The sequence below is a fragment of the Scomber japonicus genome, chromosome 2 (assembly GCF_027409825.1).
Source record: "Scomber japonicus isolate fScoJap1 chromosome 2, fScoJap1.pri, whole genome shotgun sequence".
Classification (NCBI taxonomy): Eukaryota; Metazoa; Chordata; class Actinopteri; order Scombriformes; family Scombridae; genus Scomber; species Scomber japonicus.
In genome coordinates, this window is record NC_070579.1 from 30,896,549 (window position 1) to 30,910,912 (window position 14,364).

At 39.1% G+C, this 14,364-nt stretch overlaps 1 protein-coding gene across 2 annotated transcripts; it reads right to left on the reverse strand.

Moving 5' to 3' along the window:
• coq7 (coenzyme Q7 homolog, ubiquinone (yeast)) lies at positions 1 to 4,930 on the reverse strand. Of its 2 annotated transcripts, none has more exons than XM_053336164.1 (6): positions 4,868 to 4,930; positions 2,133 to 2,314; positions 1,523 to 1,637; positions 1,060 to 1,199; positions 602 to 670; positions 1 to 206 (listed from the first exon to the last, which is right to left on the reverse strand). In XM_053336164.1, the coding sequence occupies exons 2-6, from the start codon at positions 2,241 to 2,243 to the stop codon at positions 129 to 131; spliced, it is 513 nt and encodes a 170-aa protein (XP_053192139.1). In that variant the 5' UTR covers positions 2,244 to 2,314; positions 4,868 to 4,930; the 3' UTR covers positions 1 to 128. The 2 variants fall into 2 exon arrangements, with proteins under 2 accessions (XP_053192139.1, XP_053192131.1); XM_053336156.1 differs by lacking the exon at positions 4,868 to 4,930 and adding an exon at positions 3,331 to 3,526.
• Positions 4,931 to 14,364: the final 9,434 nt, after the last annotated feature.

A 14,364-nucleotide genomic window follows, 5' to 3' on the forward strand; every position in this document is an offset into this window, starting at 1 on the left:
TTAATCTGGCAAAGGTACAACAAAGTGAGGCATCACAAGGTGCTTCATTTACAGTATAGCAGAATCTGAACATCAATTCAAATTCAAGTCAAGGTATCAATACAAAAAAGTTGTTTTATTTTAAATAGTCAGACACGTTGAGAGACATATATCGCAGCTTTGCAGCCCAGCTGTATAGCATTTTTTAGGAGCCAGTATCCAGGTAGCTAAAAACAAAAGAAAATGACATTCAGTAACAACAAAGCAAAGACAGCAAAATACTGCTATATATTATGATTGATATGTATGTGTTTTGTACTTTGAAATCAAAAGGTGTTCTTTGATCAGGTTTTTGTGAAATCCAAAGTATTTGTGTGGATTGTGCGGGGGCAGGATAGGTAAATATATAACAGATTGCACTAAACTAAACCCAGAATGGAAGAAGAACTCCACAAAGAAGGATAAGCATCACAAATATAATTACCGAACAACATTCTTTTTCTGTAACTTCATAAATATTTTAAGCAATTGCTCTATCAGAGATTATCCTATACACACGAGTTTGATAGAATATGATAAAATATGTTTACTGTTAAAACAGAACATCATAAATTATACTTACTGTTTCAGCATCATGTTCCAATCCAGTATCATGATGTTCCATCTCATCGTCTCTGAATTCCTTTATTATCTATTAAAATATAAACAATCAAAGATACAAAAGATGATTCATTAAGTAAGTAACTTTAACTGGACAAAAGTCTCAAGCTTTTCTGACAGAATTAACCAAAAATTACCAAATGTGTGTGTGTGTGTGTGTGTGTGTGCATAAGTGTGTGAATTGTATTGTATGTCACAACATCATATTTATTGATACAGATAAACTGTAAATGGTGCTGGTATTCAAGTCAGGACCAGTGCAGTGCAGATACGGCAATCAGGATTTGGTCTGGTGAATAATGCCAGTCTTTCAGGTCATCTCTTTAAAACATTCAAACTCATCTTATTTATGTCTTCCTTAGGAGATAACATTTTCAAAATCACAGTTCAGTACAATCACAATTAAGTGTTTTGACTCACTTGTAACAGTTCAGTGTATCTCTCTGGGTCCTTCTCCATCAGAGCTCTTATCTGGCTGTTGTAGTGCTCTGAGATGCTCTCCTCCACCGCCACAGTGCAGGCCATGGCACCCTCCTTTCCAAGCATTGCAGTGGATGCCCCTGTAGGAGATACAAGAGAAAGACCATTAAGATTCAATATAGCAACGACTGACTACATATCCCTAAGGTCAGCAACCTTGTTTATGCACTTGTAAACTCATACATCAAGTTCTGATATGTGGATGAACATATTCAACATGATGAAGAAAGCATTTTTCCATTTTCCTGCAGCAGATACAGCTTTAGCCCTAACCAAACTAAGCTACATTACAAGGATTCCAAAGATCCAAGCAGAAGTACTCTGTAAGCATCTTCATTGTGTTCTTCAAAGTAAAATATTATATAACTATGAACTCCACTGTGTATTTAGAAGTTATACCAACCTAATAAAAACCCAGCGGCGTTCCAGAGGGGCAACAGCGCTGTGGGCCGAACTCTGTTCTCTGCTAGAATTTCATTGAATTTCTCAAGGTGTTTCTTTTCTTGATCCCACATTTGCTACAGAAAAACAAAATGAATAGAGTGTCAAATATTATTCAATTATACTCAGGCAGAATTTTAAATTTTTAACCACAACACAGCAACCAAACACACTACAATTTCTCTGTATGTATGAGCAAAAAGTATAATTTTGGATCATAAGACATTTAAAGGTGCAGTGTTTAGGATTCAGTGGTATCCATTTTACTTTGTTTGTTTTTGTCAGAAATGCTCTCGCTTCACTGTATTGCAATATCCCTCTCCTTCCAGCTGCGACAGGAGAATCTACAGCCTTTTGCACATTTCCAACTCATACGTGACTTAGTTTTAAGAAACAATCATATTTATAGTGGTGAAATTCCTCTTTAAGGGAAAACAGGGCATTGCTCTGTGTGCAGCTGAAGATCTGGATAAGTTGTTTTCAAACATCATTTGATGCCACCAGTGTGCAGAGCTAGCAAGAAAGCAGGCATGCTGTCCTACTTAAAGCCACATGTCTCGCTCTGTTCATACCTGGATAAGAGGTCCCATCCTAGATCTACCCAACACTGCCATCTGGCCGGCATAGATGCGGTTGGCACCATATTCACCTGCATGGTCCACGCGCAGCATTCGGTCCAGCATCTCCTTCTCCTCACTGTCGCGAGGGGGTGGGATCACACTGTAAGCACGTGAGCTCAGCTGCAGGGACACTGCTACAGTTCAGGAACACAAAGAGCAGGTAACTACTATATGGCTATTTCAAGGACCTTAAGGCTCAAGGTCTGTCCCTTCTCTGCAACCTCCAGCATTTGTCTTGAGTTTCAAGCTTAGACAGTTCAACTTAAAATGAACAAAATGTCACAAGCATTTGGAGAAAATTGTACTACATGTTTTCTGTAACCACACTGCTGAGGCTTTATCTTCCTCTGTTGATACATTTATATGCAACAGAGAAAACCTCAGCAAGGGTATCTTTTGTTGTTGTTGTTGTTGTTTTTACACTTTATTGACTTTATTTAAAACTTTATTGACCCAATAGAACTAACAAAAAGTTAACCATTCCATCAGTAACAAGGTGATGTATGCTTGTGGTAGTACACAGATCATAATACATCAATACAGAAAAAAATGAGCAAACATAAACAACATCAATGTTAATACATTACAAATCCATTAATTCCATGAGGTCCTAGTTTTCACAGTTTTAGAGTCTGTGCAGTATAACAGTGTGCACAGGTAGGATTTTAGGTAGGACATGAAGAAAGTAGTAAGGTTGGGTCTCTGTTTTGCATATTTGCTGGCCTCAGTTTTGCTTTATGTGGTCTTTTACTAATGAAGAAACAAACATGACAAAAAAATACATCAGCAAAAAAACTAATTAAATGAATTCAATTTAGAGTTTAAGTTTCGTATCTTAATTTTGTGTTAAAAAAAAAAAGTTAAGTTAAGGTTATACCAAAAAGTTTGACTAAATGTCTCAAGGAGTGTCAGTTAGCTAACAAGTCTGTTATGAAACGTCCAGTGAGGCAGCTGTTTACTTGAAACGTGACTTATAGAATATTACACTACTTAAAAAAACAAAAGAGCACAAGTCATATAAACTTCAAACATAACCGAATATGAGCTACCGATATTAATACAAAGTCACCTATAAAGGACCCGGGGTGTTTTTAGCATATTTAGCATGTTAGCTCACCGCTGTCGCTGTAAGCTACAATAAGTTGCTCACCTCTGCTTTTCAAACACTGTCGTATCATCGTTGCACCGACTCTGTGAGGCCAGACATACAGTGTTGTATGTGCGGCTCTTTGCATGGTAGTCGGTTTATACTGTCACTACCTTTAGTTTTTTAATGAAACGTCGAAAAACGTGTGCAAACTGTCATTGAAAGTGCTAGGGGGTGGACGTTCACGCAGATGTGTGATGTCATCACGCTACGTCTCGAACAACGCTGAGCATCCTGCGTCACTGGCGTTGTTACTATGGTTACTACACTGAAAGAGGTAATTAAGTAAGTGTATTAATGTTACATTTGTGGCTGATTTTGCTTTATTGTAGAAACATGTCCTGTTTGGGTTTTTAAGTTCAGACAGAAAGATTGAGAAACGAGCTTATAACATCAATTGTATTATTATTTATTTATTGTTATTATTTTATATCATAAATGTAAGTTCGCCAACAAAAAAAAATATTTTCAATCCTGTATTATTAAGTAGGTATCTCTTAATGACTGTATTTTTGAAAATGTCTTCATTTAACTGTTATGTTGTTTTATTTATACATTTTTATTCATTATTTTTATTCATTATTATTTTTCCTTTTTTTCTATTTCTTGTGTGTTGTTGGGGATTCTTCCTGGTATTTTTTTCACAAGAGTGGAACTTGTTCATGATTGTATGCAATTAAATTTTAAAAAAGGAATTAGAGAGCCTATATTTTAGTTTATCAAGACAAGTGTGAGTTGGAATTGTAAGTCATTTTTTTCTACATAGGTCAAAGCATCTCTGCTGACCTGTGACAAACCTTTATTTAACCTAATAATAAATATTTACCCTAACTACCACTCTATGAACAGTTACATATGCTTCCTTCAAAAAGGACAACACGCTTTAAAAAGAATATCAAACATAAGGGATTTATAATACTGAAGTCTTTAAACACAACTCTCTAAGGAGACACTTAAGTTTTATTTGAGGTGTTGAGGGCTTACAGCTGTCAATGAAACTGCCCATAACATTTTCTCAGCTTGTGCAGCTCCAGGGTTTGTCCCTAGATGGCATTACCACAAAGATATTTCATGTGAACAAGAGATTTGCTCAAATTAAAAATTAACTGAGATGTGCAATACTCAGTAGAAGAATCAGTAGGTCTAAATTATTCAGCATGGAGGTACATGCAGTTCTATATGAGTGCAAGTAAAATAATTAAATTGACATTAAAGGTTATTAAAGGTTATTTGACCATTATCTTTTAGCATTATGTATTTTTTGTAGCACATATTTTTGGAGTTTTTTGTTTTAATATGGATTGTATTAATCAGGAGGACCATCCAGTCTATAGCTGCCTATGCAGGGTCACAGGGTCAGCTCCAGTCTATCTCTGTGCCCTGGACAGGTCACTGGTCTGTCGCAGGGCTAACGCTTAACACAAACAAATCCACACATAGCAGCCAATGTAGAGTTCACGTAGTTCACCTGGCTCTCATATCTTTAGCCTGTGGGAGGAAACCAAGCATTTAAGTGAAAGAAGTAAATACAGAAAATTACCTTTTGGCCAGACACTCTCCAGACACACCAAACCTGACAACAAGGCACAAAGAAAATGGGAGAATTTTTTTTGTAAGTTTGTTGAGCAATCAGAGTTAGTATTGATGATCTACAGGTGGCAGTGTTGCACAGATAAAGGCAGCCTGGGGCAACTAGTTATATATGAGTTTCAGTAAAATATGTCACTGTAGACATTAAGCAGACTAATAGGAAAGAGATGAGATGAGATCAAAAGAGATGAGATCAAGAGAGATGAGATGATATAAAGATTTATTAGTCCCATGATGACATCTACAGTGTTATAGCAGCAAAGTGGATAGCAAATAGTGGATAAAGTGGATAGAAAGAGCATCAATAAAAAATCAAATAAACATTGCTTGCAAACAAGCATTATGAACAATGGAACAATGTGAGACAATAGGGAATATAAAAAAATAAAACATAGGGACAATTTAACAGAGGAAATATAAAAAAATAGGAACAGTATTACCAAGAGGAATAGTGGTATTGCACAATCAAGTAGTTTCTACATTATCTGTCATCACCATTCACTTTCATTATGTTAGTCACCATAATTTAATTATACCTGCATGACTCCCACCTTTGATGAGAAGATTTTTTTTTTAAAAACACACGACTGCTGCAAACCATATAAAATAGTGCTGGGATTCAGGAATCTGTGGAATGAAGGGGTTGAGTGCTGCAGAGCTGTGATGGTCATGAATAAACAGTTCTAGGGCTGTGAATGGTGGGGTGTGTCAGTTTCGTCTGTGTATGTGTGTTTGTGTGTTTGTGGTGAGACGCCGGTTATGTGTTTCCTTATCTGTCTGTCTGACTGTGGGTGGCTACACATGTGTAGCTGTATATCAATATGTGGGTGTATGCTTTTGTCCTCAGTGTGTGAGTGTGGGTATAGGTCTCAGGTGGGAGCCAGGCTGGATTAACAACAGGAAAGCAGGCAACTAGCCCAGGGAGCCAGAGTCCTAGGGACCCCAAAAGCTCTGAATTCACTTTGTGTCATTTGTTTTTTGGTAATTGAGTGAATTGTACATTTGTTGAGGAATTTACACCACAAATTTACAAAGATGGAGTCTGCTTTTGTGGCCATGTCTTGTAAAGTGGTCCTGCGTCAAAATGTAATTTAAAGGGCTTCATTATTTTTAGTTTATATTGTGCTCACCCAAATGTTGACCAAAGTGCTTTACAGAGACTAAGAAATACAATCTAATAAAAACACAGACACAGTTATGAGCATCAAGAGAAACATTTATAAAAGTGTAGAATAAAATAAATAAAAATTGCATTAAAAACTAAAAACACAACAGCATTGCACAGAAAATATAATCTATAGAGAGAAGAGTGTAACTAATTATGTCTTCATGATGGCTATTAGAAGGCTGAGGAAAAGAAATGGGTCTTAAGAAGGGTTTTAAAAATATTAGTTGAGGGAGGGGATCTAATAATGAGAGCCAAACTACTCCACAGTTTAGGAAACAACAATGGGAAATGCCAGCTCACCTTTTGAACTGGGAGCGTGGCGAGCGGAGATTGTTCAGCAGGTCTGGGTGGTGTGGTGGTAGAAAAGGGAGAGAGAAGCTCTGAAAGATAAGCAGAGTCAGTCCATGCAGTTCTTTGAAAAATAAAGCCGACTGACTCCTTCAGAGAATAACAACAGTCGGTGCAAGCAGAAATGAAAGTGTCTCCAAATCCTTAACAGAAATAAATGATTTTAGTTTTGAGAGTGAGATGGAAGACACTGGTGCTGAAAGTGGAGCTAATTTGTTTATCAAAGCTACCATTTAGTCTTCAGTTTGGCCTATAACTGATGAGAACTTGAGTAGCGAAAGCGTATGTCTACAAGGCACAAATAAGGGGAGGTGTGGGTGGACAAAGGTGGCTCAACGGCAAATTAGCCTCCTGACAGGTTAACCCAACCATGCATGTGAGGAATCAGATGAATTCAAAGGTGAGTTTGCTGTGAGCCTGTTATGCAGCCTGAGTGCTCCATGCTGGAGTGTGTCTCACGCACTGAGGCCTCATGGTTGGAGGATCTGTGGGGAGAAAACTGAAGCTTTTAACACAAGTGGAGAGGCTGACAGGTGTACTGTCTATCCCCAAAGAGCAAATAGTCTCAGTCAGATTATGACGGATATGTGAGGTAAGCAGCGGTTAGGTCTGAAATTCAGTAGTGCAAATGAAGACAAGAAAGACCAAAAGAATGTTTTCTTGCTGTGTGTGTTGTGACTGATGGAAGATGGATTAAAGAGCAAACCACAGACGTGGAGAAAAGAGCGAGAGCGGCTTATACATGTGTCTTTGTATCTGTATGTATGTGTCTGACTGTGTTTGTGTAATGTTTGCATGCATCCATGGATGTGTGTGAGTCTGCACACCCTTGCTCCGAGGCTCTGGTCAGACAGTGCATAGCTGTGGTGGGATGCAGGCTAAGCGCTTCTAGACTACAGTGAGTCAACAATGTCTGCTCTCACTGAGGGGAGACATGATAGGTCTTGTCTCGTTTGGTCCTTGAGTGGTGTGGTGGGACACCCACAGCTTGCGTGTGCGTGAGTGTGTGTGATATGTGCATGATTTTAAGTAAAAATGTGTTGTTTACTCAAATGTAGAATATATGACAGCAACATGCGTCAGCACCTGCACTTACACGCACAATATGGTTCTTGACAATGCTCTCCTCAAATACCAGAAATTATTGTTTAACGATTTATACGAATAGTCAACCTCAGTTTTTTTGCACCCTATATGAGTTACATAAAGCATAACGTTTAGAAATGAATGACTATTAAATTATCATGATGGCTAAAACTGTTAAATAAAATAATAGAACTGGGGTAAAATCCATAATAATATTCTTCAAGAATATTCAAATTTAAAGGAGTTGGGGTAAATATTTAGTGCTGGAGTCTACATTTCTTATGGTGTAACTTGATATCATTTTTCATCTTCACTTCATTTCTTTCAAACCTCACACCTCTATTTTATAAAGATGGCTTTCTGTTAAAATTGTGTGTTGTTATTTTTTCAGGTTTTGGAGCATTCCCTGCAAAGCCACAGAAGAGGCTCCTAAGGGTAGTACAGAGTAGTACTCCTAATGACAAGTAAACTGAACTGGATGTGTAAAATCAGTAGAATTCCCCTTTAAAGTGCATTCAGTAAACTATGGATGAGAATGAGGTTAAACTTGAGGTCTTGGTTGTTAGACACATGAGCAGCACTCATTATCCACTGGATAAACAAACACGCTGTGCTTTTTACATCAGCATGTGTCTTTAAAACAACAACCAAACTGGAAAAAAAAGTGTTTCCCTGCCCACTCAAGAGTGACTAAATTGTCCAAAACCTGCGCAACAACCACTCATATTATGTCACCATAATGGCACAAAAAAAATGAATAACTGAAAAATGCACAACCACATTAAGCCAACGAGCCTTGAAATCACAACCATTTAGGATAAACAAATGTTTTTGTTAATGCTTGAGGGCCACCAGAACAGGGTGAGGCCCTGTAGACGTTGTTGTTTACCTAGATGCCATGGACCAGCCCTCTACATGAGAAAAGTTAAATGTTCCATTCATCACTTTTATATATCCTACAATTTTAATTCAGGCTCACAGCTGGGAGAGAAAAACATATTCACTCTCACACCTGAGGGACACTGGAGCACCCACAGAAAGTGTATACAAACATAGGAACAGCAGTGGCTTATTGGGATGGTCGCTCAGCAACAGGGCCACCTGCGTTTTAATATCACACCTCTATCCTGTGTTTTGCTCTCTCCTTTTAGCAACTACTTATTACTGTGGGAAAAAGCAAACTTTTTGGTTTCTCTACTGAAAGGTCAAAGTGCAAGCTCAGCTACAAGAAAGGGCTCTTAGAGGTGCTAGTTGTTGTCTTGTATTCACATCAGCAGAGCAAATGCTTATTTGTATGTGGACTTTCCATTGAAGTGACTATCATTCTCATATTATGTCATCCTGGTTTCATTTATGACCTTTGTTGATATCCAGAAATATTAGTTGGGCAGTCCATTGCAATAAACATTCTTTAACTGCATGGTATTCCCCAGTTGCTGTTTACTACGTAGTTGTTATTCATCCCAAATTGTTTCAAAACTAGGTTAAGAGAGAAATTAAAGTTATGCAACATTGTTTAAAAAAGCCAGCAATTTTATGGTTTGGTGGTATCCCTCTGGAAAAGGCAAGATGTCTCATAAACGAGCACAAAAAAAGAGATTCATTTTCAGATTTAAATTCACCAAGTCTCCTTAAAAGCCACCTAACCATTTTTATAGATGGCTGTACAAGATTAAAAACAGAGAAAAGTGATTTCTCTTCCACTGTTGAATTGTTTACACTCAAAACTCTATCTTGTGCACCATACAGAGTAGTTAAATCAAACTCTAAACCGCCTGTTTTCATGGACACTGGAGAGTGTATTTAGCCTTGTCTGGTACAAGTTAAATGGCCCTTGTCTGTCTGGCACTATTCCTTCAGTGATATTTTTTATACTAAAGGGATAGAAGATAATGTTCGTTATTGTGGGGGAATTGAAAACTCAAGCGTGTTCAGGCAGTCCTTGTTAAGACACTTAAAGCGATTTCTGAATGAAGCAGTCAGATAATAACTACCATTTCAGATAGGAATGGCCACCTGACACAAGACTGTTTGAAGGAAGTATGTAAGCAAGCTTAGCAAAATGAGGCCAAAGTACAGTCTAGTCAGCAGGAATTAGATTTAGTAGCAAGCTCAGGCACATCAGCTAGTTTATATAAAGATGTGTGTGATGTATGAGAATTATTTGGGAAAGGTGATGTGTTTGCGGAGAAGCTGAAGCTGACTCATCCCTGAATGAAAGGATCATCTTGCATGTTTATGAAAGGTACCAAAAGCAGCTCTGGATAACGTCATCACAGTTTTTCACATTTACGTATCTACTGTCAAACACAGACGCAGATACACTTACTTACAGGCAAACAATCCGTTTACAGGGTGTGATGGTAAGCAAAGCAGCCCTCCATTTAAGAAACCTGTCATTTAAACAGCATTTCCTGTTAGCCACAGGATGTGGCTCTCTTTTCCTTCCTTGCCTTTGCTGTCCTATATGGTCTTCCGGAAGTCATCTTTGTACTCTTTGATTTACAAAGTACAATCTGTGGGTTGCCAGTGTATGAGCACGTACTGTAGTACAAATGGCCTTACAATAGGAAGCTGAGTGATGCATGCTACTGTCGAATTCTGGACCCGCCGTGTGGGCAGAAACATGATTTAATGTAGCGTATGTTTCTTATTTTCCCAGCACTTCTGTGAATGAATTTAATGAAGGAAAATGGTCATGGATAGTATGAATTCATGGAAATAATGGCTTATGTTTCTAAATCCTTGAGCATTATGTTAACAAGTTTAATTGGCTGTCAGGAGGAAGTCCTAACTTCAAGCACGAAAATTTTGGGACGAAAACAATTATTATATTCCTGGATCATTTTGTCACTTAGGTGCTGCTGACTGGCAAGCACATGTTCAGTATCTTTGCTACTATTGTGAAAGAGCCATGACTCAAAAGACTGGAATGAATGTCAAACAACTGGCAACAGTCCAAAAAGCATAAAACAAGAAACGAAACAGCTCAAAATGCAGACTGTGGCTATATGCTGCGGTATTTAGTACACAGAAATATTATATTAAAACAACAAAAACCAATGGGAGAAAATCTGCTGGTCATCAATTCATCGTTTTACAACATTGTACTCATCCCATTTGTTTTCCAGTCTGAAAAGACAATGTTTTTACAGCGCGCGTGGGAGTGGATGATTCTCTAATAAATGTCACAACCACAATCCCGGCCTCCCCCTCAGTTTTTCTTGGTGATATTTTTAGAGGGGTTCGGTCAACAATCCACATGTGAGAAGGCGAGGAATTGTTTTTGTTGATGTTCGTCTTACCACTTCAGTGTGGTGACTCGTGATGAGCTGGTGCCTTCATACGTCACAACAGGCCAGATTGAGTGGGAGTCAGGCTCCGCGCTCTATTAAGGGGGGAGCCAGTCACCCAGGTTATTGGGCAACTAGTGACGGGGACCGTCCCGTGGATTTCCACTCGCTGCTATTTTAGGTTAGCAGCAGGTCTGTTTTGAGTTTAGAGAGAAGCCACAATATCCTATTAAGCATTGTTAAAGTAATTGAGCAGTGTTTACTCAGAGGTGGTTAAACTGAGGCTCCTGAGTCTCTGTAAATGTTGTGTGAGACACATCAAGATTACTGGCTGTGGATGCATGATTTAGTGACTTTATCGTAATCTGTGCTTTATACATTTTATATTTAAATTAGAGGGTGAAAAAAACAACAATTTTATCTGAAATGGAGCAGTCAAAGAGTTTGCATCTGATTCCTTTGCTGCAGCTGCAAGAGTCCTGCCATTCTGTGGCCTCCTGGCTCATAGCCAGAGTCTCCACTTTGTTTAAAAGCTGTCTAAACCCGGCTGGACTGTGGCTGGGTCAGCTGTGAGGCACAGCTAGGTCAGACCTGACCAAAACTCACCACTGACTGACACATGAAGCAGGGCTACCCAAAGTTGTGCATGTGGCTTAAATTTCAATTTTTGTCCTTAAAAATATATCCTTATAAAAAGTGTCCTTTTACAATAGTTTTGGTGTGTTGTCTATTTTGATTCTGTTCAAGGAGTTAATGTTGATAGCTGAGTAATTACAAAACACATTCATTTGTATTTCATACCTGTAGGAATTGAATGTTATCGCAGATTTAAAATGCAAACTGCAGATAGTCTGCCAAACAGGTCTGTCAAAGATCTGTGTTGATGCTCAAGAAAAAGTTGACAACACATAATTTTTGAGCAGTAACCACTGTTCCAGAGACTGTGTCTTTGCTTCACGTCATCAGTAACCACTGAACTCAGAATGTTGTTTGTTTACCCATTCATCTTTTTTTAGAGACTTTGCTTGAAGTCTTTTATCAGGAATTTAAAATTAGTATAACTATACAATCCTACGTATTTACAGTATGCATTATAGCAGTAAAATGCAAAGTATTACTGACATTTATTTACACTGTATGAGAGAGAGTGCTGCACCTCTCCTACCAGGCTGGCTGTCATCCCGCGTGGTTTTCCTCTGAAGGGTAATCACAGCTCAGTCTCATTCAGACACCTTCTGGTTCCAGGGCTGTTGGGAAAGTGATGGCAAACCATCTGCTGTCTGAGGAGAAAAAGAGCATCTTTACTGTGTGTCTGAGGTTTGAGATGTCAGGTTGAGATTAGAGGCACTAAAAAAAGAGACTGCAGCCCAGCAATTACCTTGCTAATTCTAAATTGGTTATGCAACTGATGAGTTGCCTAATTCATGAGTCAAGTCATTCATGAGAGCAGAAATTCAGTGTAAATATCATTTGTGCAGACAAGAAGCATGTAAACGCCTTTGCTGATGAACCTTAATCCATGGCCCTCTATCTGGTGTTAAAGAAATAGTTCAACATTTTGGGAAATACTATTTGAGAGTTTCTTGGGAAGATAAATACCACTTTCATTTTTGTCTGGCAACAATTATCAACTGTAGAGCCAACAAACTGAAAACTGAGGTTAACAGCTGGCTATCTAGCTCAGTCCCAAGGTAACAAAATCTGCCTGTCATCACCTTTCGAGCTCACTAATTGAACATTATTCCCTGTTTGTGTAATCATTAAAGAAGTTTCTACCTCCAGCCAATAAATAGTCTCACAAAACCACAAGATGACTCATTCTTTTACACAGATTTTTTATACAGTTTGAACAAGCAAGGTACAACACTGTGTTATTTTTGTGAGCTTTAGAGGTAAAGTGGGTCAGATTTCATTACCCTTGGACAGAACTAGGCTAGCTGTTTCCCCCTTTTTCTGGTCTTTTTCCAGTCTTATGCTACTACCCCACTAGAACACTGCGCTCCCAGAATTCAGCTTACTTGTGGTTCCTACTGTCTCCAAAAGTAGACTAGGAGGCAGAGCCTTCAGCTATCAGGCTCCTGTCCTGTGGAACCATCTTCCAGTTTCAGTCCGGGAGGCAGACACCCACTCTACGTTTAAGAGTAGGGTTAAAACTTACTTATTTTTGATAAAGCTTATTGTTAGTGCTGGCGCAGGCTTGCCTTGGACCAGTCCCTAGTTACGCTGCTGGGGGGGCTTCACATGATATACTGAGCTCCTCTTTCCTCCTTTTTCTCTTTATCTGTACACATTCACATATACATTAATACTAACTGGTGCAGTTTAAAGCCAACTGCTACTACTATTAATATTAGATATATTTCTATAATTGTTACGGTGGTCATTATTGTTGTTACAGTGCTTCTCAGTGTCTCTCGCTCTCCCCCTCCCTCCTTCTTTCTCTCTCAACACAACTGATCAAGGCAGATGGCCGCCCACTTAGAGCGTGGATCTGCTTGAGATTTTCTCCCTTTACTTGACCTTTTTCATTGCTGCTGTCACCATGTGCTGCTCATGGGGGGATGTTGGGTCTCTATAAATTAAAGAGGATTGTCTGAGATAACTTCTGTTGCCATTCGGTGCTATATAAATAAAAAAGGTTTGACTTGAACTTGACCTGACTGTTTTGCTAATGTGCTGCTGGCACTAACCATAAATTTATCAGACAAATACGAGTGGTATCGATCGTCTCCTGTAACTTTTGACAAGAAAGTGAATAAGTGTGTTTACCGAATGTCCAACTATTTTAACAGTATGTGAGTAATCAAGCTGTGAGTTTTGGATTTCTTGTGAATGAGCGGCTCCTCAGCAGGTGCCAGGGCAGCAGGGTGGTAAATACTTTTAGCCTCATATCACTCACAGAGGCATGTGAGACAGGTCTGCAGTCTGCAGGCAGAGAGGAAACAGGTCTGATACAGCACACCTTCCTCATCCTTTCAAGCACTCTTGCACAACACAGCGGTCCCGCCGAAAGACAGGAAGCATATCACAGTCAAAGCTCTGTCTCAAATAAAGAGCAAGGCCGTGAGGACAGATTAAGATGGCACTGCGGGTTAAAGCGGGAGGGTGAAAAAAGCGGAAGTCAGAGCCCAGTTATAATTGCTTGCTGCGTAGGCTGACACATCTGAATTTACAGGCTGCACTGGAGCTGCGCCACTCATTTCAGACTGCTTATTTAAGAGTTAAGAGAGAGAAGAAAAAAAACACAGAGGAGATATTTTGTTCACTTGTTTTTAATCTGTTGTAGGCCCCTCCCTTTGCTTTGCTGTTGCTAAATTTGTCTCCCCTAACTCAAACGTAAGAAGCCAAAATGACACCATTATTTTGACTAGACTGTTTTTCCTCCCAGGGAGAGAGGCCAGAGGAAGTGTAGGTGACCTAGACTGGTTAACCACTGCTTGACCACGGGTTGGCTGAGGCACTGCCACCCCCACAGCACCCTCTGCATCCACTGCCTGCCAGGTCCACATTACTACTACTACAGGCCATGACCACAAGTAGCCCAGCTCCAGC

Excerpts from the sequence above, each read along its gene's own strand:
- coq7 (XM_053336156.1), bottom strand. The coding sequence starts at position 3,415 with ATGCAAAGAGCCGCACATACAACACTGTATGTCTGGCCTCACAGAGTC. Across the intron at positions 2,315-3,330 it reads ACAGTGTTTGAAAAGCAGAG|CAGTGTCCCTGCAGCTGAGC; the intron begins GTGAGCAACTTA and ends CCTGAACTGTAG. Across the intron at positions 1,200-1,522 it reads CGCCGCTGGGTTTTTATTAG|GGGCATCCACTGCAATGCTT; the intron begins GTTGGTATAACT and ends TATCTCCTACAG.